Genomic DNA, 26,501 nt, shown 5'->3' with positions numbered 1-26,501 from the left:
TATCGAGGACTCGCTCAGAATGAGGCTGATTGTAGATTGGCTGAACTTATAAGAAGTAGAAATGAACCCATATACTCGGCATATTACCGATTGAAATGAAGAGGGGTTTATCTTTAAAAGTTCAAGCTGGTTAGAGCAGCAGGTTACCTAACGATTAGGGAAAATCACGTGATTAAAGTAAAGAGCAAGTCCTTTTAAATTGTAATAACAATGAGAGCCAGTGGCCATTTTTAAAAAAGAGTTGCTCTTCCCGACGGGGAATTGAACCCTGGTCTCCCGCGTTACATGTGGGGAACCTAACGACTTTACTATCGGGGACTCGGTCAGAGTGGGGCAGATTTCTGATTGACAGAAATTATAACTATAAATAAACTCTAATACTCATTAAATAATCGTTTGAAATGAAGAAGGATTCATCTTTAAAAGTTCAGGCTTTTAAGTGCAGCAGGTGACTCAAGGTTTGGTTAAAATCGCGTGATAAAGTGAACAGCAAGTCCTTTTAAATTGTAATAACAATGAGAGCCAGTGGCCATTTTTTAAAAAAGAGTTGCTCTTCCCGACGGGGAATTGAACCCTGGTCTCCCGCGTTACATGTGGGGAACCTAACGACTTTACTATCGGGGACTCGGTCAGAGTGGGGCAGATTTGTGATTGACAGAAATTATAACTAGAAATACACTCTAATACTCATTAAATAATCGTTTGAAATGAAGAAGGATTCATCTTTAAAAGTTCAGGCTTTTAAGTGCAGCAGGTGACTCAAGGTTTGGTTAAAATCGCGTGATAAAGTGAACAGCAAGTAATTTTAAATTGTAATAACAATGAGAGCCAGTGGCCATTTTCTTTTTTAAAAGAGTTGCTCTCCCCGACGGGGAATTGAACCCCGGTCTCCCGCGTGACAGGCGGGGATACTAACCACTATACTATCGAGGACTCGCTCAGAATGAGGCTGATTGTAGATTGACTGATATTATAACAAGTAGAAATGAACCCATATACTCGGCATATTACCGATTGAAATGAAGAGGGGTTTATCTTTAAAAGTTCAAGCTGGTTAGAGCAGCAGGTTACCTAACGATTATGGAAAATCACGTAATTAAAGTCAAGAGCAAGTCCTTTCAAATAGTAATAACAATAAGGAGAGCCAGAGGCCAAAACATTCTTAAAAGAGTAGTTCTCCCCGACGGGGAATTGAACCCTGGTCTCCCGCGTTCCATGTGGGGAAACGAACGACGTTACTATCGAGGACTCGGTCAGAGTGGGGCTATTTCGTGATTAACAGCACTTATAATAAAAAAAACTCATATTCTCAGTAAATAATAGCTTGAAATGAAGAAGGATTCATCTTTAAAAGTTCAGGCTTTTGAGTGCAGCAGGTGAGTCAACGTTCGGTGAAATTAACGTGATAAAAGGGAACAGCAAGTAATTTTAAATTGTAATAACAATGAGAGCCAGTGGCCATTTTCTTTTTTAAAAGAGTTGCTCTCCCCGACAGGGAATTGAACCCCGGTCTCCCGCGTGACAGGCGGGGATACTAACCACTATACTATCGAGGACTCGCTCAGAATGAGGCTGATTGTAGATTGGCTGAACTTATAAGAAGTAGAAATGAACCCATATACTCGGCATATTACCGATTGAAATGAAGAGGGGTTTATCTTTAAAAGTTCAAGCTGGTTAGAGCAGCAGGTTACCTAACGATTAGGGAAAATCACGTGATTAAAGTAAAGAGCAAGTCCTTTTAAATTGTAATAACAATGAGAGCCAGTGGCCATTTTTTTTAAAAAGAGTTGCTCTTCCCGACGGGGAATTGAACCCTGGTCTCCCGCGTTACATGTGGGGAACCTAACGACTTTACTATCGGGGACTCGGTCAGAGTGGGGCAGATTTGTGATTGACAGAAATTATAACTAGAAATAAACTCTAATACTCATTAAATAATCGTTTGAAATGAAGAAGGATTCATCTTTAAAAGTTCAGGCTTTTAAGTGCAGCAGGTGACTCAAGGTTTGGTTAAAATCGCGTGATAAAGTGAACAGCAAGTCCTTTTAAATTGTAATAACAATGAGAGCCAGTGGCCATTTTCTTTTTTAAAAGAGTTGCTCTCCCCGACGGGGAATTGAACCCCGGTCTCCTGCGTGACAGGCGGGGATACTAACCACTATACTATCGAGGACTCACTCAGAATGAGGCTGATTGTAGATTGGCTGAACTTATATCAAGTAGAAATGAACCCATATACTCGGCATATTACCGATTGAAATGAAGAGGGGTTTATCTTTAAAAGTTCAAGCTGGTTAGAGCAGCAGGTTACCTAACGATTAGGGAAAATCACGTGATTAAAGTCAAGAGCAAGTCCTTTCAAATAGTAATAACAATAAGGAGAGCCAGAGGCCAAAACATTCTTAAAAGAGTAGTTCTCCCCGACGGGGAATTGAACCCTGGTCTCCCGCGTTCCATGTGGGGAAATGAACGACGTTACTATCGAGGACTCGGTCAGAGTGGGGCTATTTCGTGATTAACAGCACTTATAATAAAAAAACTCATATTCTCAGTAAATAATAGCTTGAAATGAAGAAGGATTCATCTTTAAAAGTTCAGGCTTTTGAGTGCAGCAGGTGAGTCAACGTTTGGTGAAATTAACGTGATAAAAGGGAACAGCAAGTAATTTTAAATTGTAATAACAATGAGAGCCAGTGGCCAAAACGTTTTAAAAAGTGTAGCTCTCCCCGACGGGGAATTGAACCCCGGTCTCCCGCGTGACAGGCGGGGATACTAACCACTAAACCATCGAGGACTCGCTCAGAATGCAACTGATTGTAGATTGACTGATATTATAACAAGTAGAAATGAACCCATATACTCGGCATATTACCGATTGAAATGAAGAGGGATTTATCTTTAAAAGTTCAAGCTGGTTAGAGCAGCAGGTTACCTAACGATTAGAGAAAATCACGTGATTAAAGTCAAGAGCAAGTCCTTTCAAATAGTAATAACAATAAGGAGAGCCAGAGGCCAAAACATTTTTAAAAGAGTAGTTCTCCCCGACGGGGAATTGAACCCTGGTCTCCCGCGTTACATGTGGGGAACCTAACGACTTTACAATCAGGGACTCGTTCAGAGTGGGGCAGATTTTTGATTGACAGAACTTATAACTAGAAATAAACTCTAATACTCAAAAAAATAATTGTTTGAAATGAAGCAGGATTCATCTTTAAAAGTTGAGGCTTTTAAGTGCAGCTGGTGATTTGACATTTGGTGAAATTAACGTTATAAAAAGGAATAGCAAGTGATTTTAAATAGTAATATCAATGAGAGCCAGTGGCCATTTTCTTTTTTAAAAGAGTTACTCTCCCCTACGGGGAATTGCACCCCGGTCTCCCGCGTGACAGGCGGGGATACTAACCACTATACTATCGAGGACTCGCTCAGAATGAGGCTGATTGTAGATTGACTGATATTATAACAAGTAGAAATCAACCCAGATACTCGGCATATTACCGATTGAAATGAAGAGGGTTTATCTTTAAAAGTTCAAGCTGGTTAGAGCAGCAGGTTACCTAACGATTAGGAAAAATCACGTGATTAAAGAGCAAGTCCTTTCAAATAGTAATAACAATAAGGAGAGCCAGAGGTCAAAACATTTTTAAAAGAGTAGTTTTCCCCGACGGGGATTTGAACCCTGGTCTCCCGCGTTCCATGTGGGGAAACGAACGACGTTCCTATCGAGGACTCGGTCAGAGTGGGGCTATTTCGTGATTAACAGCAATTATAACAAAACAAAACTCATATTGTCAGTAAATAATAGCTTGAATTGAAGAAGGATTCATCTTTAAAAGTTCAGGCTTTTGAGTGCAGCAGGTGAGTCAACGTTTGGTCAAATTAACGTGATAAAAGGGAACAGCAATTAATTTTAAATTGTAATAACAATGAGAGCCAGTGGCCATTTTCTTTTTTAAAAGAGTTGCTCTCACCGACGGGGGAATTGAACCCCGGTCTCCTGCGTGACAGGCAGGGATACTAACCACTTTACTATCGAGGACTCGCTCAGAATGAGGCTGATTGTAGATTGACTGAAATTATAAGAAGTAGAAATGAACCAATATACTCGGCATATTACCGTTTGAAATGAAGAGGGGTTTATCTTTAAAAGTTCAAGCTGGTTAGAGCAGCAGGTTTCTTCACAATTGGTGAAAATAACGTTATTAAAGTCAAGAGCAAGTCCTTTTAAACTGTAACTAGCAGAAGTACCCGGCGTTGCCCGGGTGAAAAATATATTTCTTAATAACCTTACATATATACACAGATGGGCTGCTACACCTGCCCCCCCCCCCCCAGCCACGATCTCCTCGACCGCTGTGCAGTAATATGTACGGCCTATAGTGTAGTGGGGTGTCGAGGCCTAGTACCGTGCAGAGCCTCCGGCCTCGCCTAAATTGCCCACCCGGCTGAGGCTGGGTACTGGGGCCGTTACCCCCCCCCCCCCCCGCGCTACAATAATATTGTCTAATCGCCATAATTTTATTATCTACCGACCCTATAATAGTAATTGCACACATTGGGGTGGGGGGGGGGGGAATGAAGAGGACGTGAAACTTTGATGAATTTACCTCAGAGTCGCGTGTTAATGCGTGCACATATTTTTAACGGGAATTAAAAATGGCGTCCACCCCGCAGCGAATGCGTCGCTACCCGTTGCCAGGGGCAACCGCCTTGGAAAACCAAACGGACCAATCGTGTCTCGCAAATCCCTCACATTTCGTCCAATGAAACTGCGTATGGTCCGGCGACACACAGACAGACAGACACACACACAGACAGACAGACAGACTTGCGATTTTATATTTAAACTGTAATAACAATGAGAGCCAGTGGCCATTTTTTTTAAAAGAGTTGCTCTCCCCGACGGGGAATTGAACCCTGGTCTCCTGCATTCCATGTGGGGAGACTAACGACGTTACTATCGAGGACTCGGTCAGAGTGGGGCTAATTCGTGATTGACAGCAATTATAACAAAAAAAAACTCATATTCTCAGTAAATAATAGCTTGAAATGAAGAAGGATTCATCTTTAAAAGTTAAGGCTTTTGAGTGCAGCAGGTGATTTGACGTTTGGTGAAATTAACGTTATAAAAGGGAAAAGCAAGTGATTTTAAATTGTAATAACAATGAGAGCCAGTGGCCAAAACATTTTAAAAAGAGTTGCTCTCCCCGACGGGGAATTGAACCCTGGTCTCCCGCGTTACACGTGGGGAACCTAACGACTTTACTATCGGGGACTCGGTCAGAGTGGGGCAGATTTTTGATTGACAGAAATTATAACTAGAAATAAACTCTAATACTCAATAAATAATCAGTTGAAATGAAGCAGGATTCATCTTTAAAAGTTGAGGCTTTTAAGTGCAGCTGGTGATTTGACGTTTGGTGAAATTAACGTTATAAAAGAAAATAGCAAGTGATTTTAAATTGTAATAAGAATGAGAGCCAGTGGCCAAAACTTTTAAAAAGTGTAGCTCTCCCCGACGGGGAATTGAACCCCGGTCTCCCGCGTGACACGCGGGGATACTAACCACTATACTATCGAGGACTCGCTCAGAATGAGGCTGATTGTAGATTGACTGATATTATAACAAGTAGAAATGAACCCATATACTCGGCATATTACCGATTGAAATGAAGAGGGGTTTATCTTTAAAAGTTCAAGCTGGTTAGAGCAGCAGGTTACCTAACGATTAGGGAAAATCACGTGATTAAAGTCAAGAGCAAGTCCTTTCAAATAGTAATAACAATAAGGAGAGCCAGTGGCCAAAACTAGTTTTAAAGATTCATACTCTTAGTTCTTTCGGTAAAGTCACGTAGGTAAAAAATGAAATAAAAATTAATAAAAATAAAACAATAAAAATCACGACGTTTCGGTGGCAACACAAGCTTCCGTCTTCAGGTGAAACCGTTACAGCAAAATATCTGTACCTTATATAGTGGTTAAGGGGGGAGGAGCCAGGAAGGGCAGCGGGGGAGGAGGAGTTTTGAAGTGGTCAATTACTGCTTTTGTTATACTGTTGGGTGGGTAAATGAATTAGATACGATTAAGCCGCTCTTTGTTATGCTGTTTGTGCGCAAGTCACTGTGGGATGAATGGACTCGTGGTCAGGGACGTGTTGCGCAAGTAACTGTGGATGTACATAATAGAAAAGGAGTGGAAATGCCCATGTTTATACCAGTGTTGGCTGACAATACAGAGTACTGTTAAACGTTAGGGATGTTAACACTCGGTGAAGTAAATAGTGCCTGTCAGATAAGATGGTCCAAAAGTGTGTATTTAAATCTTTTTTGCATGGTTGATAACATCTTTCCAATGATTACTAAGTTTGTACCCATCATCACGGTTGAAATTATGTCTGTGTTTGTATATCTGAAAGGCTTCGTGTACAAACTATTGATGGTAGCCAGAAGGCTTGCAGAGCACCTTAGTTGGTAACTGTTACATTGGGGAAACGAAACGTCATTCTCTGATCGTGTCCGCGAGCACAAGTCAGATTTGAAACACGGCAAAATTGAGTTATCCGCCGTTGCCGATCATTGCTACAACTCGGTGGGCTCTCATGAGATTGTTTTCTCCGAAAATGTAACCCTCCCTTTACCCGTTAAACATCATAGACTATTAAAGGAGCAGCAGGAGCAGGAAACAGGGTAGGCTTGGGCCTGTATTGCAGCGCCACGTTTTATTATTATACCCTGACTTCCCCCTCGCCTCCCGAACTGCAGTTATTTGGTGTCTCCTCCTCCCTATCTCCTCCACTGGTGCCCCTGACGTCCCAGAGCAGGCCCAACACGGTAATTGCCGTGGCAGCAGCCTGAGTCTCCTCGCTCCCCCTCGAGCCTAATGGCGGAGCAAGTACTGGGGAAGAAGGCTCTCCGTACACACCAAGCCCTGAGGAAACGGATAGGGACGTCCTTCAGCTCATCCAAGAACTTCACTCTAAATTGGGAGAAAATACTTGCATCCTATTCTCCTTCAATGAAAAGTTCGATCGGATGAATGAACGGGTGGAGAAGCAGGAGGTGCATATATTACTATAAAATAGATTTCTGTTTATATTATTGTGGTTATGGTTGTAATTTATTAATCCCTAATCCCTGTCATTACATACAATGAAACAAGAAAAGGTAATAAAGAAAAAAACAGCAATGTAATACAATACACTATTAGACATTATTGTAAAAAAATCCATCCTATGTGTTAGTGAATTTTTTAATATTTTAGGCAGTAAATGGCAGAAATTTTGTTTTCAAATTAAGATTTTTTTTTCTGGGGAGGGACCCCCAGACCCCCTGGAAGATTTGGTCCCCCCCAATGTTGACTCCATGGCTACAGCCTTGCTTCAAACCACTCCAGCCCAGGTGCCAGTGTCATGACCCACTCGGACATTAAAGTCACCTAACAGGATGACTCCATCCCGAAGGGCTACTTTAGCACCTGTGATATGAGGTCATAGAAGGCATCTGACACAATGGCTTTTCCTGCATCCCTCCACTGATGTTCATCTTTGGTGGAAGCATAAGCAACCATCACCATTCCTCACCTCTGCTTACTTCTATTCTATTTAAACTATATAGCGCCCTTTTTAGAGCGCTTTACAATGCAAACTGACGGCGGTACACAAAAGAGCTAAAAGGGAGGAACAGATGGGGTGGAATGGCTGTTCGTGAGGAAGGTAATGGAATGGATGGAGAGACATGGGTAAGGAGCTGATGTTGCATGGGTAGGGGAATAAAGTGATGGTGAATAAGGGTGACATATGGGTGCAACATGAATGAGAGGCAGCGGGGTATGAGGAAATATGTGTGAAGTGATGGGATAGATAGGTGCTATTGCTGGGCATGAATGAGGGTAGGTGAAGGGTGGTAGCGGCAGAGGTTCTGGTGGCTGGATATTTTGGGCGATTGAGGAGCACGGTGGAGGGCTAAGAGAGAGACGTGGTTAGGTGCACATGGAGAAAGCGAGACGTCAGAGCTGGGTCAGGAACTAGAGACGTCAGAGGAAGAGGACGGGGGGACTGTGAGTGGGTTAGAGGCAGTGGAAGAGAAAAAGCAATAGAAAAGAGGAAGGACCTAAGGGCAGAGCGAAAGCAGGAAAGTGAGGGGGAAAGTCTAATGTGGAGAGGGAGTTTGTCCCAGTGTAACAGGGCAAGAAGAGAGAAAGCACTAAATCGAGATTGGGCGCAAGGAGGTGGAGGGAGAGAGAGAAGAAGGGAAGATTCAGATCGGAGGGGTGTAAAGGGACGTATAAATAAATGAGAGAGGAGAGGTGGGGGGGCAAGACCATGCAAAGCTTGTAATACTAGGGTGAGGAATTCAAAAATACAGCGGCGATAAACAGGAAGCCAGTGAAATTGTTGAAGGAGAGGGGAGCAGTGAGACATGTAGGGAAGGTTGAGTACAGCGTGTGTCGCTGCGTTTTGGATGTGTTGGAGAGGGATAAAGGCATAAGCAGGGAAACCAACGAGGAGTGAGTTGCAGTAATCAAGACGAGCGAAGACAAGGGAGTGCATGAGGAGTTTGGCAGCGGTGGGAGTGATGAGGGTGCAGATATTTCTGATTGTCAGATGGTAATGGCATGTGCGAGTGGTATTGGCAGTATGGGAAGTGAAGGAAAGAGTGTAATGAAAGGGAACACCGAGAATGAGGGTGGAAGAATTTGAGTGGGTGGGGGGGGATGGTGCAGGAGGGGATGAGCAGGAGGATGGAAAGAAAAGCACCTAGGTTTTGGAAGGATTTAGGGAAAGGAAGTTTTGGGTCATCCAGGCTTGTCAGACAGGATGCGATGCAGAGAGAAAGTTGGGGGTGAATGAATTGGAAAATAAGGAAATTTGAGTGTCATCAGCAAAGAGGTGATAAGAAATATCAAAGGAAGAAATAATAGACTCTAGGAAAGTTGTGTATATGGAGAACAGAAGGGGACCAAGTACCAAGGTGATTGTGGGTGTGAAGGAGGGCAGTTTCAGTGGAGTGGAGAGGGCAGAAACCAGACTGGTCGAGGGGATACAGCAATTGGAAAGAGATGTAGGATGAAAGACGGGAGTACACTAAGTGTTCTAGAAGTTTGGAGAAATAAGGAAGCAAGGATATAGGGTGATAGTGTGCGGGGACAGAAGGATTTAGAGATGGTGTTTTGAGAAGCGGTTGGATGATGGTGGTTTTGGAAGGGTTGGGGAATTTGCTGGACGAGAGGGAAGAGTTAAAATGAGCCAAGGAAATTTGAAGAACAATTGGGAGAATGGATTGGAGAATGGATGGAAGAAGAGAAGGTGGAATGGGATCGAGGGAGGAAAATGTGGGCAGTTTTTTGAGATTATGGTAGACAGCTCCAGAAGGAATATGCTAAATTCCTCTTCACATGCACATTCTTTTTGTTAAGGCGCTCTTCAACCCCCAATGCAGCTTATATATAAGCTCCTAGTTTGGTAGTGTCTCATTCTTCACCTGAAGACGGCTGCTTGCGTTGTAGCCGAAACGTCGTGAGAATTGTTTTATTATGTTTTATTTTTATTATTTTATTACTTCCCTTCTACGTGACTTTACCGAAAGAAACAAGAAGATGGGAGAAAGCATTTAAGGAAAAGGTAGTAGTAGGGTAGGGCAGGGAGGAGTCACTAGGTGCAGGGATATCAGGGGGTTGCGCAGTGAGCAAGGAGCGAATGTGGTCGATCTTGGTCGTGAAGTAGTTGGAAAAGACCACAGGAGAGGGGGAAGAAGAGGAAGTGACAGGTGCGGTAGAGCATGGGTGGACCAGAGAATTATGGGTATTGAAAAGCAGAGCAGGGTGCGAAGATAGGGAAGAAATTATGGAAATAAAGTACGGTTGGTGAACAGCATCCAGAGCAGAAGTGTAATTTGAAAGTAGGGAAGTATGAGGAATGGCAATCATTAGTTGGTGAGGTCTTCCAGATGTGCCCTGCTCATGAGCCAGTGCTGAGGCTTGAGCGTAAAAAGGGAGTAGAGGTGCAAGCGAGTTCAACGAGGAAGAAAGTGCTGAATTTAGGACAAGCAGGGAAGAGAAATCAGGGATTGAGGGAAGAGATGAGGATACCAATGGAATAAGTGTGCAGTTGCTAAGGGAGTGTAGGTTGTGGTGGAGGCGAGGAGCTGCATGGGAAGGCGAGGAAGGTGGCGGGGGGGAGACTAGAAGTGTCACAGTCATTAGTAAGTGATCGGATGGAGGGCGAGGGGACTAGAGTCTGAGCAACTGGAAATGAAGATGAGATCGAGTGTTCCACCAGAGGAATGAGTTGGGGGACAGGGGATGAGATGGAGGTGGAAAGAGCCAATAAGTAGAGAAGCAGAGGTGGATGGTGATGTAATATTTAGGTTAAAGTCACCCAGTAGAATTAATGGAGAAGCAATTGGAAAGAGTAGATAGGATACAGTCAAGATCATTGAAGAAAAAAGAGCAGGAAGCTGAGGGACAGTAAATCATGGGGAAGGAAATTGAGTGCGGTAAAGAGAAAGTAAAAATTGTATTTTAAAGAGGAAAAAATGTGGAGCGCATCAGATAGGGGTAAGGGGATCCAGTAGGAAGGGATGAGCAGCAGTGCTTTGAGCATGGGAAACGCGCAAGATAAATAAAATGCATTCTTATTATTACAGCTTCCGACATCTCACCACCATGCTACCATCGTTTTTTGTCCAAAATAAGATCCACTCCCTGTGGTTTGGCAGTCTCCTACCGCACCTGGCCCTTGCTGATCTCGTCAAGAAACATAAACCATCACGCAAACTCCAGTCATTTTCGCAGAGGCATTTGGCTAGCCATCAAATTAAGACGGTCACAGCATCCCGCGTTTTTTATTCACATCTGTGGTCGTTTGTAATGCTCTTCGTTCCAATTTAGGAAGTCACTGGAGCTATGCAATTTTAAATCTAGATTAAAATCACATTTCTTTAAAACTGCTGTTTGCATTTAGTTTAGCACGGTTGGCGACCTATGGTGTCAATAAATTCAACATACATACATACACACAATGGCGGACTCACTGACACACACACACCTCGCCCCTATATCCGGGTGCGTGACTGTATGGAATGTTCGTTGAACCGGTTCTGTGGGAATGTGGCAGTGGACGTCACATACAGGCACATACAAAGATCGCCCGTATAGCCTTAACATACTTTTGAGGCAAGTACTGTAAGAGAGTACATATGAAGGTCGGCACAGCACACGAGACGGTGGACGGCCGGCACCACGCCAAACATAGACAAATACACACACACACATCTATCAAACAATGACTAGTCACAGCAGGGCACTATAATACAGCAGGGCACTGTAATGCAGTAGGCCGATTATGCGACTTGGGGTGCACGTGCGACGTGGATCAGAGGCTCTGCTCACCGCCTTCTCCCCTCGCTGCGCCTGCACTGGGACAATGTCGTGCCTCCTGTGGTCGCCCATGCAGCCCATGCAGATCAGCTGTGTGTCCGTCTTGCAGTAGAGGCCCAGGCCCTGCCCGTGCCGCTTGCATCTCCTCCCTGGGCGTGGGACGATGTTAATTTGATTTAAATCTGCGACGATGTTGGCAAGAAGGATATTCTTGCTCAGCTTTGGTTTTTGGTAATACATCTCACGACACTCGGGGCAGGTGAACCTGGCCTTCGCTGACTGCACTGCCCAGTGGCTCTCTATGCACGACTTGCAGAAGCTGTGGCCACAGCTCAAACTCACGGGGACCTTGAACAACTCCAGGCAAATGGAGCAGGAGAAGTCTGAAGCCATTGCTGTGGAGCGCGAAGCACGTGGGGGCAACAGCCAGGGCCGACAGAGAGACTCGAGGAAGAGATGGGGGAGATAGAAGAGGCGGGGAGAAGGAAGAGACAGAATAGGAGGTGTCGCGTGACTGAGCAATTACGCCCTCGGCCAGGTGCGAGGTCCGATCTGGCCCTCCACCCATCCACGCCATGGGCGGGGGAATGGGTGGCCCAGATGTGTTTTTCGTCTGGGCTATGCCTCACATTCATTGTCGCTACACTTCCGCTGTACCACATACTGACACACACGCTCACCGACACACACATAAATAAAAAGATCAACATTTTGCCTTCAAAGACTATTGAGGCAAGTGCTGTTAGCGAGTAGGACCTATGAAGGCCGGAATGGCACAAGAGGGAGTGGGTGGCCAGCACCACACCCGGTCACCTGTTCCCCCCAGTGACACTGTAAGCACATCGCACCAAGTACTCATTTGAGGTTGAGTCGACGACCTCGGGGACGCCCGGGACCATTAAAATAATCGTCACAGGTGTTGGTCACGAGCAGGAATCGAACTCGGGTGGCCGGGTTCGTAGTGTAGTGCGCTCATCGCTACACTACCGCTCCCCACTGAAACACAAAGGCAAAGATCCCCCTTCAGATTTGAAGTTTACCGTGACTGCAAGGATCCATACTTTCTAGTTTTTTCGGTAAAGTCAGTCACGTAGGTAAAAAATAAAATAAATTAAAATTAAAATATGTATTCATTTAATAAAATGAAAACAATATTTAAATTATTTATTTTAGTTGTTTTTATAAAAAAAAATTTTACTCATTTTATTCAGTTTTCGTTTTAATTCCTTTTCTTTTTACAGAAAAAAGCTAAAAGTACAAAGATCCCCCATATAGCCTTAACAGACTGTAGGGGCAAGTGCTGTTAGCGAGCACCTATGAAGGCCGGAAGATAAACGAGAGGGTGGGTGGCCAGCACCACGCCCAACCGCCTTTGTCTCCCCAGTGATGATGTTTACACACTGCACCATGTACTCATTTTAGGCTGAGTCGACCTAGGGGAGGCCCAGGACCGGTTCAGATAATCGTCACTGGTGTTCCTCCGTGAGCAGGAATCGAACCCGGGTCGCACGGTTCATAGTGCAGCGCGCTAACCGCTTCACTATCGAACCCGGGTCGCAGGGTTCATAGTGCAGCGCGTTAACCGCTACACTATCGAACCCGGGTCGCCGGGTTCATAGCGCAGCGCGTTAACCGCTACACCACCGCTCCCCACTCACTAACACACACACACAGCTCGCCCGTAGCCATGTGCGTGACCGGAGGACATTTTCGCTCAACCGGTACAGTGGGAATGCGGCTCTGGCCGTTATGCGATGCGGGCGGAATGCGGGTCCCGTGGTGATGGACTGTGCCTCTGGGCTTTGCATTGAAACCTTCACAGCGTACATAGACAACGCACTGTTAAAAAACTACTTCATTAACGACTGTATGGTGAGGGTAAATGTGTGATTAGTATTACCGCACTGCCCTAATACACACTCACCACTGCTGTACTACAATCACCACTGCTGTAACACACACATACACTCACCACTGCCCTAACACACATACATATCTGACCTAAAAAAGGCATTATTTGTCTGTCTGTGGATGAAACTTGCGAAGGATTTGGCTCGCGAACCGCGGGGTTGACGTTTAAAAAAAGTAGCCAGGTACCATGCCATAAGCCCCGTGGTGAGCCAGCGCTATTCCTTTTTACCATCCGTCAACTTGAAAGTAGTTAAATTAACAATTTAGCTGACAGGGGTTGCCCCCTAGCAACGCACATGCCTTCGTTGGGAGGGGGTGAAATTTTATCTTTCGCGTTAAAAATGCACAAAAATAAGACACAACCCTGAGGTAAATTCTGCAAAGTGTCATGTCCTCTTCTCTCCCCCCCCCACCCCAATGTGTGCACTTACTACGTATAGGGTCGGTAGATACTAATATTATAGCACTTAGATAAATCATTGTAGAGCGGCCAGAGGGATGGTAGGGGAGGGCAAGGGTAGCGGCCCAGCCCACAGCCTGCCAAGGTACCACCTCGGCCGGCTGGGAAATCTAGGCAAGAACGGGGGCTCTGCACGGGACTAGGCCTCACGACGGCACTCTGTCAGATTAGTAGTATGTGCTATAGAGTCGATAAATACTGCTATAGAGTCACCATATACTACTGTAGTGATAGCAGGTACCACTACAGTATGCACTGTTGTAATCATAGCAGGTACCACCACATTTAGTATGCACTGCTGTAGTGAAAGCAGGTACCACCACAGTCGGTATGCACTGCTGTAGTCATAGTAGGTACCACCACAGTCAGTATGCACTGCTGTAGTGAAAGCAGGTACCACTACAGTCGGTATGCACTGCTGGAGTGAAAGCAGGACCACAACAGTCAGTACGCACTGCTGTCATCATAGCAGGTACCACCACAGACGGTATGAACTGCTGTAGTGAAAGCAGGTACCACCACAGTCGGTATGCACTGCTGTAGTCATAGTAGGTACCACCACAGTCAGTATGCACTGCTGTAGTGAAAGCAGGTACCACTACAGTCGGTATGCACTGCTGGAGTGAAAGCAGGACCACAACAGTCAGTACGCACTGCTGTCATCATAGCAAGTACCAACACATTCGGTATGCACTGCTGTAGTCATAGCAGGTACCACCACAGACGGTATGAACTGCTGTAGTCATAGCAGGTACAACCACAATCAGTATGCACTGCTGTAGTGAAAGCAGGTACCACTACAGTCGGTATGCACTGCTGGAGTGAAAGCAGGACCACCACAGTCAGTACGCACTGCTGTCATCATAGCAGGTACCACCACAGACGGTATGAACTGCTGTAGTCATAGCAGGTACAACCACAGTCAGTATGCACTGCTCTAGTGATAGCAGATACCACCACATTCAGTATGCACTGCTGTAGTGATAACAGAAACCACCACAGTCGGTATGCACTGCTGTAGTGAAAGCAGTTACCACCACAGTCAGTATGCACTGCTGTAGTCATAGCAGGCACCACCACAGTCGGTATGCACTGCTGAAGTGATAACAGGAACCACCACAGTCGGTATGCACTGCTGTAGTCATAGCAGGCACCACCACAGTCAGTATGCACTGCTGTAGTGAAAGCAGGTACCACCACAGTTGGTATGCATTGCTGTAGTTAAAGCAGTTACCACCACAGTCAGTATGCACTGCTTTAGTGATAGCAGGAATCACCACAGTCAGTATGCACTGCTGTATTGATAGCAAGTACCACCAAAGTCGATATGCACTGATGCAGTGATAACAGTTACCACCACAGTTGGTATGCACTCCTGTAGTGATAGCAGGTACCACCTGATTCGGTATGCACTACTGTAGTTAAAGCAGGTTACACCACAGTCGGTATGCACTGCTGCAGTCATAGCAGGTGCCACCACAGTCGATATGCACAGCTGTAGTTAACGGAGGTACCGCCACAGTCGTTATACACTGCTGCAGTGATTGCAGGAACTATCGCAGTTGGTATGCACTGCTGTAATCATAGCAGGAACCACCACACTCAGTATACACTGTTGTAGTGGAAGCAGGTACCACCACAGTGAGTCTGCACTGCTGTAGATAAAGCAGCTACCACGACAATCGGTATTCACTACTGTAGTCATACCAGGTACCACCACAGTCGTTATGCACTGCTGTAGTGATTACAGGAACCACGACAATCGGTATGCACTGCTGGAGGTTAAGGGTAGCCGTTTTAGGGTTGGTGTTTGAGGGTTGGTGTTTAAGGGTTGGCGTTCAAGGGTTTTATGTTTCAGGGTTGGTGTTTAAGGGTTGGTGTTTAAGAGTTGGTGTTTAAATGTTGGCGTTTCACGGTTGGTGTTTAAGGGTTGGCATTAAAGGGTTGGCGTTTAAGGGTTGGCGTTTAAGAGTTGGCGTTTAAAGGGTTGTGTTTAAGGGTTTGCTCTTAATGGTTTTGTTTGAGTTGGCGTTTAAGGGTTTGGCGTTTAGATGGTTGGTGTTTAAGCGTTGGCATTTAAGGGTTGGCGTTTAAGGGTCGGCGTTTAATGGTTGGTGTTGGTGCTTAAGGATTGCATTTAAGGGTTTGCGTTTAAGGGCCAACCCTTAAACGGAAACCCTAAAACACAAGGTTTTGCGTTTAAGGGGTGGCGTTCAAGGGTTGGTGTGTAAGGGTTTGGCGTTAAAGGTTGGGCGTTTAAGGGTTGGTGTTTAAGAGATAGAGTTTAAGGGTTGGCGCTTAAGGGTTGGCGTTTAATTGCTGGTGTTTAAGGGGTGTTATTTAAGGGTTGCATTTTTGGGCTTTCCGTTTAAGGATTGGCTTTTAAATGGTTGGTTTTAAGGGGGTGGCGTTCAAGGGTTGGCATTTAAGGGTTGGTGTTTAAGGTTTGGCGTTTCAGGGTTCGTCTACAAGGTTGGTGTTTAAGGGTTGGCGTTAGAGGTTTGGCGTTTGAGGGTTGGTGTTTAAGGGTTGGTGTTTCAGGGTTGGCGTTAAACGTTTGGCGTTCAAGGGTTGGTTTTTAAGGGTTGAGGTTTAAGGGTTGGTTCTAGATTTGAAGCCTTCGTGAATGCAAGGATTCATACTCTTAGTTCTTTCGGTAAAGTCACGTAGGTAACTTCGTCCAATACGTTGGCGTGTGCAACAATAGTTGCTTGCGCACAACCACGTCCACGTCACCGACTTTCGTGTATCACTTCGTGCATTATTTTGGCCCCGCCCCCCTCCCCCTCCCGATACGTTCTACGTAGCACTTCGTGCCTTCTTTTAGCCCCATCCCCGTCCCTCCCGATACGTTCCATTCATTGGCTACCACATTCTGATGAGCTCCCCCCCCCCCTCTCCTCCCCCCCTCAACTTGCATTTAAGGGATTACATCTTGAATCCTTGCCTCACTTGATGCAGCAAATCTGGCTGTGACGGTCCCACCTGATGACGGAGACTTGTGTTGCCTCCGAAACGTCGTGATTTTTATTGTTTTATTTTTATTAATTTCATTTTTTACCTACGTGACTTTACCGAAAGAACTAAGAGTATTTAAGGGTCGGTGTTTAAGGATTGAGGTTTAAGGGTTGGTGTTTAAGGGATGGTGATTAACACAATGATTTGCGTTTAAGGGGTTGTGTTAAAGGTTGGGCGTTTAAAGGTTGGTGTTTAAGAAAAGGAGTTTAAGGGTTGGCGTTTAAGGGTTGGCATTTCATTGTTGGTGTTTAGGTGTTGTTATTTAAGCGTTCGATTTTGGGGTTGCCATTTAAGGATTGGCTTTAAAATGGTTGGAGTTTCAGGGTTGGCATTTAAGGGTTGTATTTGAGGGTTGGTGTTTTAAGGGTTGGCATTTAATGGTTTGCGTTTAAGGGTTGGCGTTTAAGGTTTGGCGTTTCAGGGTTCGTGTGCAAGGTTGGTGTTTAAGGGTTGGCGTTAAAGGTTTGGTGTCTGAGGGTTGGTGTTTAAGGGTTGGTGTTTCAGGGTTGGCGTTAAACGTTTGGCGTTCAAGGGTTGGTATTTAAGGGTTGGTGTTTCAGGGTTGGCATTAAACGTTTGGCGTTCAAGGGTTGGTGTTCAAGGGTACTGTGTTTAAGGGTTGGCGTTTAAGGGTTGGCGTTTAAGGGTTGTGTTTCAGGGTTGGCGTTAAACGTTTGGCTTTCAAGGGTTGGCATTTAAGGGTTGGCGTTTGAGGGTTGGCATTATCAAGGTTGGTGTTTAAGGGTTGGCGTTTAAGAGTTGTTGTTTAAGGGCTGTGTTTAAAGGTTTGTATTAAGGGCAAACCCTTAAACACAATGATTTGCTTTGAAGGGTTGGCCTGTCAGGGTTGGTGTTGAAGGGTTGGCGTTAAAGGTTTGATGTTTGAGGGTTGGTGTTTAATGGTTGGAGTTTAAGGGTTGGCGTTTAATGGTTGGAGTTTAAGGGTTGGCGTTTAAGGGTTGGTGTGTAAGGTTGGCGTTTAAGGGTTGGCGTTTAAGGGTTGGCTTTTAAGGGTTGGCGTTTAAGGGTTTGCATTTAAGGTTTGGCGTTTAAGGGTTGGTGTTTCAAAAGGTGGGCGTTTAGATGGTTGGTGTTTAATCGTTGGCGTTTAAGGGTTGGCGTTTAAGGGTTGGCGTTTAAGGGTTGGTGTTTAAGTGTTGGCGTTAAAGGTTTGGACTTTAAGGGTTTGTGTGTTTGTAAGGAAGGATTGGGGTTTAAAAGGGTTATTGTTTACTGGTTGGCGATTAATGGTTGGCCTTGGTGCTTAATGGTTGCGTTTAAGGATTGGCGTTTAAGGGTCAACCCTTAAACGGAAACTCTAAAACACAAGGTTTTGCGTTTAAGGGGTGGCGTTCAAGGGTTGGTGTATAAGGGTTTGGCGTTAAAGGTTGGGCGTTTAAGGGTTGATGTTTAAAAAAATGAGTTTAAGGGTTGGCGTTTCATTGTTGGTGTTTAAGTGTTGTTATTTAAGGGTTGGATTTTGGGGTTGCCGTTTAAGGATTGGCTTTTAAATGGTTGGTTTTAAGAGATGGCATTTAAAGGTTGTATTTGAGGATTGGCGTTTAACGGTTTGCGTTTAAGGGTTCCTGTGTATAGTTGGTGTTTAAGGGTTGGCGTTAAAGATTTGGGGTTTGAGGGTTGGTGTTTAACGGTTGGTGTTTAAGAGTTGTCGTCTAGGGCTGTGTTTAAAGGTTTGCGTTTAAGGGCAAACCATTGAACGCAAACCCTTAAACACAATTATTTCCGTTTAAGGATTGGCCTGTAAGGGTTAGTGTTTAAGGGTTGTGTTTAAGAGTTGGCGTTTAAGGGTTGGTGAGAATTTTTTTGCTGAAGTGGAACAGAGATGCCGTGGTAAGAGGCTATATAGGTAAGAGAGGGGAGAGGAGCAAGGGAGGGCGTAGGGGGAGGGGAGCGTTGCGTGGACGCTAGAAGGCGGAGACGTGAAGCTAGGATGGCGGGAAGTGGACGGGGCTGGACGTGGGAGGCTGAAAGAGCTGGGGATGCGCTGGGGGGAGGAAGCTACAACAAAACAGCAACAGTACCAATACAGCCAACAACCCCAATGCAGCAACAATGCCAAACGATATATCACGTTACGATACATAGCAGACGTTACCAAAAAGATTGCCAAAATCTTAACTACATTCACGTCGATTGTCAAATCGTGCTCAGACGTAATTGCGCTGCTAATTGTCCACCTGAAATATTTCGTTCAGCGACGACTGTTTCCCAGAATAGTTCAAAATGGCGCAGGTAACACTACTCCTGAAAAAAGTTGGCTTGAGCCAAAGTGACCCTGTAAACTATCACCCAATCTCAAATCTGAATACGATTTCAAAGGTCAAGATTATGGATGATGGGTGCACCGCAGGGTTAGTAGGTCTCAATATCTGAGCCGTCTTCGACACCATTGACCATGAGATACTCATCGGGTAGCTAAGGATAAGGTTCAGTATATTGAGCACAGCACTGAGGTAGATTCAGCCATACCTACATGGTCGATCACAGTTCGTCAAGCTGTGTAAAGAACAGTCATCGCCAATGTCATGCCTAGTTGATGTACCAAAGGGGTCCGTACTCGGGCTCTTTCTATTTTTAAATCCTTTATATTAAGTTCGCGTGCTTGCTTGCTTAGAACCGTGCAAATCTTTCGGTCGTTTTTTAACCCACTTCCCGTGATCCAATCGAGCTGACATTTTCCACACAGACTCGTTGTACCAGACAATTATTGTTCGTGAAAAAAAATTCCCAAAATTTTACACTTTTAGGCAAAAATTTTTATTTTACATATATTCAAATAGAACGCATTCATGGCTTTGGCTGAACGTCAGAGTGTAAGAGCCCAGAGCGTAACCCCTCCACAGGCCGTGGCAGAGTAGCGCAGTTGGTAGCGCCCTCGCTTCCCATGCCAAAGGTCGCGGGATCGATCCCCGCGTCCTCCACAGGCGAATATATTTTTTAATCCTTTATATTAAGTTCGCTTGCTTGCTTGCGTGCTTGCTTGCTTGTGTTCTTGCTTACGACCATGCAAATCTTTCGGTCGTTTTTTAACCCACTTCCCGTGATCCAATCGAGCTGACATTTTCCACACAGACTCGTTGTGCGAGACAATTAATGTTCGTGAAAAAAAATTCCCAAAATTTTACACTTTTTAGGCAAAACGAATTAATTTTACATATATTCAAATAGAACTCATTCACAGTATAAGAGCCCAGAGCGTAACCCCTCCACAGGTCGTGGCGGAGTAGCGCAGTTGGTAGCGCCCTCGCTTCCCATGCCAAAGGTCGCGGGATCGATCCCCGCGTCCTCCACAGGCGAATATATTTTTTAAATCCTTTATATTAAGTTCGCTGCCACGCATATAAATGATTTATAGTGAAAAACTTTGTTTTTACGGGTTTACTTGTTAACATACATCTCTCCGATTGACGATGTCATCTCATCACATAACATCAAAATCCATCAATAGGCTGATGATAAACAATTGTACACCACAGTAAAATCAAAGTTAGATATGGAGAGCCTCGGTAAACTCGAACATTGCACACGAGCAGTGCATGTGTGGTTTGCACGGAACAAAATGCTGCTTAATCCAGGAAAATCGGAGGTTCAGTTGGTTGGCACTTAAGCTCAGACGAAAAACATTGTGGGAGGATTTGGTGTGGCAGTCGTAGACTTCAGGATTCGGCTTTCTACTCATCTAAAGAGCTTTGGTACCATACTCGACCAGAATATGTCGTTTGATAATCACGTGCAAAATATCGTCAGGTTCTAAAATATGCAGATCAGGCTTCTACGACACATTCGACCACTACTGAGAAGTGACATAGCCAACACGGTGGCATGTAGCATGGTATCAGCAAGGCTCTAGTATTGCAACTCACTACTTTATGGGACGTCTGCCAAAAACATTACCAAGTTGCAGCATGTTACGCATGTATGCCATTTTTGACGTATGTCGTGACGGTTACTGCAAGATCCGATGATGTCTATCCAGTACTGACTGAGCTGCATTGCCTTTTGGTTGCTGGATGAAAAGATTATACTGGTAGGAACAAAGTGGACCAGCCACCAATAGATTATTTCGTCCGTCCGACCGTCCGTCCGTGTAGCAACATCGCCCCCTACTGCAAACACTTGGCATGACCCTACAAAAACCTTTAGACTCAGTGACGCTTTCCTGGCTAAACAAGTGTAACATTCCCTTATAATTCCCTCAGATAGCTTTTAATTAAAACATTTAAATTAATGAGGCTTTCCTGGCTAAACACGTGTAACATTCCCTTATAGTTCCCTGAGATAGCTTTTAATTAAAACTTTGAAATTAAATAAAAAAACTCACAGTGCCCTAAAGCCTACAGCTAGGCCTAAAGCCTAGAACTAGGCCTGAAACTCTCCCTTCGTATCGTACCCCCGCGTGTGTGAAAGGGAGTTAATGTTTAACAATGTTACATTCCCTCATGTTTTTAAATAGAAACATTTAAATTTAAAGCTTTTACATAAATAATTAAAACATTTAAATTAAAAATTAACTCACAGCGCCCTAAAGCCTACAGCTAGGCCTAAAGCCTAGAACTAGGCCTCAATCTCTCCCTTCGTATGGTCCGATTAGGTGTAGCAACATCGCCCCCTACTGCAAACACTTGGCAGGACCCTACAAAAACCTTTTGACTCAGTGGGGCTTTCCTGGCTAAACAAGTGTAATAATACATTATGTTTATATTCTTTGGTTATTCGTTCCTACCAGCCCACCCCGCAGGGTCCTGTTAAGGTCGCACTCATTACACACAGTTCTTGCCACAAATGAATCACAGTACCTGATTTCGTCAAGGAATATAAACCATCACGCGATCTTCAGTCATCATCAAAGCGGCTTTTGGCTAACCATCAAACAAAGAATGTCACTGCATTGCGAGATTGAAAAGCATTTCTTTAACTGATTTTTGTGTTTAGTTTGTTGTCATTCCCCCGCACCTTCGATGAGCATGGTTGGTTACGTACATTGCAAAATAAGTTCAACATACAAACATACAACCTCGCCTTCCTTGTTCAGACCTCCCTCTCATTATATGTGTAGTGGGTAAATAATTGGAGGAGAACTTCTTGTGAGGCTACACGATATTTATTAACAATCCTGGTACAGGTCCCTAACACGAAAGGGTAACGGCCCCTTCCACCCGATACCTAAGGAGGTGAATGGCCTCTGGGCTACATGGCCGCCTAACACTGGGACCACCCTACACGTCTTTGTATCCCTCCAGGCTAGGGGGCTCTAAGAGAGGCTAGCCCGACCCAACCGTGCCAATGTGTATGGGTCCTGACTTCTGGTCTGCTCAGACCGGGCCTCAGAAGGACATCAGGAGAGGGCAGCCCCAGGGTCTCGCCACTGGCCACTCAGCTCCAGCCCTGAGAAGGACGGCGGAGCCTGGGGTCCAGGGTCCTACTGCTAGTCCCGTCTTCGGTCTTCGCCTTGAGATGACCCTTGAGAGGTCCGGCTTATATACTGGTTCGTGGCTTGCTCCACCCGAGCCACGCCTCCCTTCCAGAACTTTCTGGAAGGTGACATCATCCAGGATCCACTTCCCAGGGATTGTCGTTGGCCCCTTGGGCCATCGTCATTAACACTGGTGTGATAGCGCTTCCGCCCCCCGTTGACGAGAAGGGAGAGCTACCTGCTAACAGAATAAGCAGTGACGATTAATGCTTCTACGTATCTATGAGTGTTGTCCCTTGTCTTTTATGTAACCTCCATACTGAATTTCGACCACGTTCCCCCCACAAACTCTATACTGCCATTTGTGGCCAGGTCCCCTCCGTTATTGAGTTAAGTAGCTCAGTAGGCCTTACCTGGTAATTTGAATAGTTTCACAAATGATGGTTATTCAAAATAGGAAGGTTACCAAAGACATACTGTAAGAATATTCGCAGGTAAAACTTCTTTGGGAAAACACCTTTCGCGTATATTTGAATAATGGCGAAAAAACACCATATATGGGATGCAATGGTGGCGAGATGTCATCTCACTTGCCTGGTATGCACGGGTGCGTGGATTCGATCCCAACCATGATGCATGCTGTATATTGGGAGTTTGCATGTTTTCCCCGTAGCTGTGTGGATTTGTCTCAGATTTCTCCGGTTATCCAACCACGTTTAGAAACATGCATTTCGATTATTTGGCTGCTATATATTTCCACGTGATACGCCACTTAGTTGAGCTATCATATGTGGCCAGGTCGCTTCTGAAAAAGAGCTACATGCATATAGCTCAGTGGGCCTTACCTGATGCCATCACATCTCTCCCTCGATTTAAGGAATAAAACGGGAGGATTTCTGCACACATCTGGCTGTTGCCTGATGCAGATAGTTGTAATTAAAACCCCAATATATACGGGGCACAGCGATTGCGAGATATTAACTCCCTCACCTGGTATGCAGGAGGGTGTGGGTTCGATCTAGACCCTTACACTAGCTGTATATTTGAAGGTTGTATGTTCTCCGCGTGGCTGTGTGGATTTGTCTCTGGGTCCTCCAGTTTCCCTTCACGTTTAAAAAAACATGCCTCTAGATTATTTGGCTCCTGTACATTTTCCAATGATCATCCCCTTCATCGAGCTATAATTTGTGGCCAGGTTGCGTCTGAAAAAGAGCCGATATAATAAAAGTATATTTTACTTAAGTAGTTATATAATTAAATAACCTTTAGCATAACATAACCCAGAGCATTATACATCCGTGCTGCATCGGCTCAACAAACTAAGAGTTAAATGCAAAGCAAATTTTAATCTAAAAAAATGCTAAATGTGTCAGCCAGCATCTTTTGAGAGCGAAAAACACACTATAAACAAATATTTCACACGCATTGTTTGCACAATATTGTGGCTAAATTTTCAACCACTATGTCGGAAGGGAAGTGTGCAACACATTGCAAACTGTGTTTTTTTCCTTGTAGAAGTTTACACACGCGTCTTATCTGAGGCTCACACCTCCCAGGAGAAAGTGGATGTGGTGGTGGCAGTGCTGAGGAAAGTGATTCTGCCTCATTAAAATCCGCTGCTGGATTGACACGGTTGGCTGTGCGCGCTGCGAAAGGAGTTCAATATACATATGTCAACGATAACTTAATTAAAAACGGGACGTGCAGCACACTATAAACAAATAATTCACATGCATTGTTTGCGCACTATTGTGGCTACATTTTCAACCGCTAAGTCGCAAGCGAAGTGTGCAACACATTGCAAAAGTGTGTTTTTGCATTGTAGAAGTATGCACACGCATCTTATCTGAGGCTCGCACCTCCCAGGAGAAAGTGGATGTGGTGATGGCAGCGCTGACGAAAGTAATTCTGCCCTTTTTCAATCCAAGGCTGAATGAAGGCCTCTATTATTTTTGGGATATCGGGATAACAGAGCAGATGTCACCGTGTGGGTCACTGCCGGTTGGTGAAGAAAATACCCATGATCAGTGCTGATATCGCCACGTGCAACTGATCTATATGCAGGCTGGTAGACAGACAAAAATGCAGGTGCAGTCATCAGTTGGAATTAGAGGTGGCCGAGCAGCTCAGATGTCAGAGCAGTGCGCTCACATTGCTGAGATCCCAGGATGAATCCAAGTAACCGTGAGGGCCGACGTCCACCCAACTGCCCTCGCCAGGCAGATGGGGCACAACGTTTGCCCCCGCCACTCCCTCCTACACTCTCTCCTCTACCGCGTCAATCAGCCCCTGCTGAGCCCCCACCGTGCCCCCGCCATCCGTTTTATCAGCACACCCCCCCCCCCCCGTGTTAGCGCCCCCTCTGAGAGACATCGATAAATCGCTGGCTCACCGCTGCACGGGGTTATTTCACACACGCACACATGCTAACGCTAATGCTACGGCGGCAGCGAGCACGCGCGCGCCCCTGCCGGCGATCAATTTAACACACACACGCGCATAAACACGTACGACCGTCTGCGAGCGGTTTTAAAGAACTCCGCCCCACACCCTTAATATTCACGCGGCACGGCTCTATGGATGCGTGAGCGTCAGCCGCCATTTATGTTTTAATACATGCGCACGCCTCGTCGTTACTGCTATTGTTGTCGCGCGAACATGCTCAAGCGTCAGCGAACGATTTTAACTCAACCCGCCCCTGCCCCAATATTCAGGCAGCACGGCTGCACGGATGCACGAGCGTCGGCGGCCGTTTATGGTTTTAATACATGCACGCATCACACATACACTCAGATTACGACCCACACAGAAATCACACCGCACCGATACTCTGTACTAAAGTTTATCAATGACGCAAATACACACTACCTGGGGGGGAATATTTAGCGAGAAGAGCTTAGCCTAGCTCTTCCTACGAACCCAGTCACTCAAACGTCCTACCGTGTACAGCGAAGCTGTACTCACAGCATCGCATGGATGCTGTGAGAGTCGGAGGGAGGAGGACGAGAGAAAACTTTACCTATCGCTGCCTCGTAGCAGCACTCACTGGCATCACATGGTTGCTGCGAGCGGTTTGAGGAGGCAGGACGGCAGGGAGTGGGTCTTGGCGGCCCAGAGGTTGAAAACGAGACTTAAAATTGTCCTGGGCTACTCTTTTCATTCTCAAAACTTCCAAGGCCCAGGGTGATGTCGTATCGCTCAGCCAATTGTGCGCTTACCTGTGCCGTCGTCCCTCTCGACCATCTCTACCGTGGCCTAATCCTAGTCCCCGGCGGCGGTCGCCGACCACCAATTGTCCCTTGTTGCCCATTATCTGGAAGGGCGCTTGCGCTTTTCCTGCCTAATATTCTGCCCTCTGTCCTCCCCCTAATGTTGGAGTAACTCATTGCGGTTGGCCCAGGGGACCTTTTCTTTCTGCGCCCATGCAATTTTAAATCAATTTTAGGGGCATCACAATGTAACCTGTCCTGCGAGGGTCAGCCAAATTCTTGGCACCGGGAAACCGTGGGACTTTCCGTCTAGGGGCCCTTCGGATTAAAAACCCGATGTGCCAGGCAACCCCCCGCCAGGACACTACATGGTTGCAAGTGTTGCTCCGTAGTTGTGTCACCACATAACCACCTGTGATCGTCTCAGGCCGTCACCTGAGATTGCAGAAATAATCTTAATACATATGTTTAACTGCTATTCTTTGGATCTTTCGGTAAAGTGAAGTAGATAGAAAAAAATTAAATTAAATTAAATAAATAAACGACAACGCTTTTGATGACAACACACGCGATCGACATGAGGAGGAAAAACGTTCCTACCTCTCCCCTCTCATCTCATTCTACTCCCCTCCACACATTTTCCTACCTCTCCTCTCTTATCTCAATGTGCTCCCCTCCACAGATTCTCCTATCTCTTGTCCCCTTTTTGCTCCTGATCATGGTCGCTTGTGTTGTGATCAAAATTTCGTAGTTTTTATTTTATTTACTTTTATTTTTCTATCTTCGTGACTTTACTGAAAGAACCAAAGAAGATTAATGCTTGCAGTCACGAAAGTTTTAAGTCAAAATGTTTAACTGCTTTTTGTGTTCAGTATGTGTTTCTTCGATTGACATGGTTGGCTATGCACGTTGCGAAAGAAGTTCAATATACATATGTACACTATAACTTAATTTACAATTATTTAAAAACGGGACGTGAAGCCATATGGAACCGCAAACAGACAGAAACTCATTGGACGGTGTCCTCATGGTGCGGTTTGGAGGAGGAGCTCACTGTGTATTTAATGCCGTTCTGGGAGTTGGCCACTTT

The 26,501-nt window shown here is 45.3% G+C and overlaps 1 protein-coding gene across 1 annotated transcript in view; it reads right to left on the bottom strand.

Annotated features, from left to right (window-relative positions):
- LOC133361017 (uncharacterized) overlaps positions 1-25,445 on the bottom strand; it is a 60,445-nt gene extending 35,000 nt beyond the window's left edge. The window contains exons 1-2 of the mRNA XM_061579902.1: positions 25,421-25,445; positions 11,392-11,774 (exon numbers count right to left, since the gene is read on the bottom strand). Coding sequence (XP_061435886.1) covers positions 11,392-11,774; positions 25,421-25,445 — 408 coding nt within the window. The remainder of the gene's footprint in view (positions 1-11,391; positions 11,775-25,420) is intronic.
- Positions 25,446-26,501: the final 1,056 nt, after the last annotated feature.

The sequence above is a fragment of the Lethenteron reissneri genome, chromosome 70 (assembly GCF_015708825.2).
Source record: "Lethenteron reissneri isolate LAM-NWPU_2019-01 chromosome 70, ASM1570882v1, whole genome shotgun sequence".
NCBI lineage: Eukaryota > Metazoa > Chordata > Hyperoartia > Petromyzontiformes > Petromyzontidae > Lethenteron > Lethenteron reissneri.
This window is presented reverse-complemented; position numbering and strand designations above follow the sequence as displayed.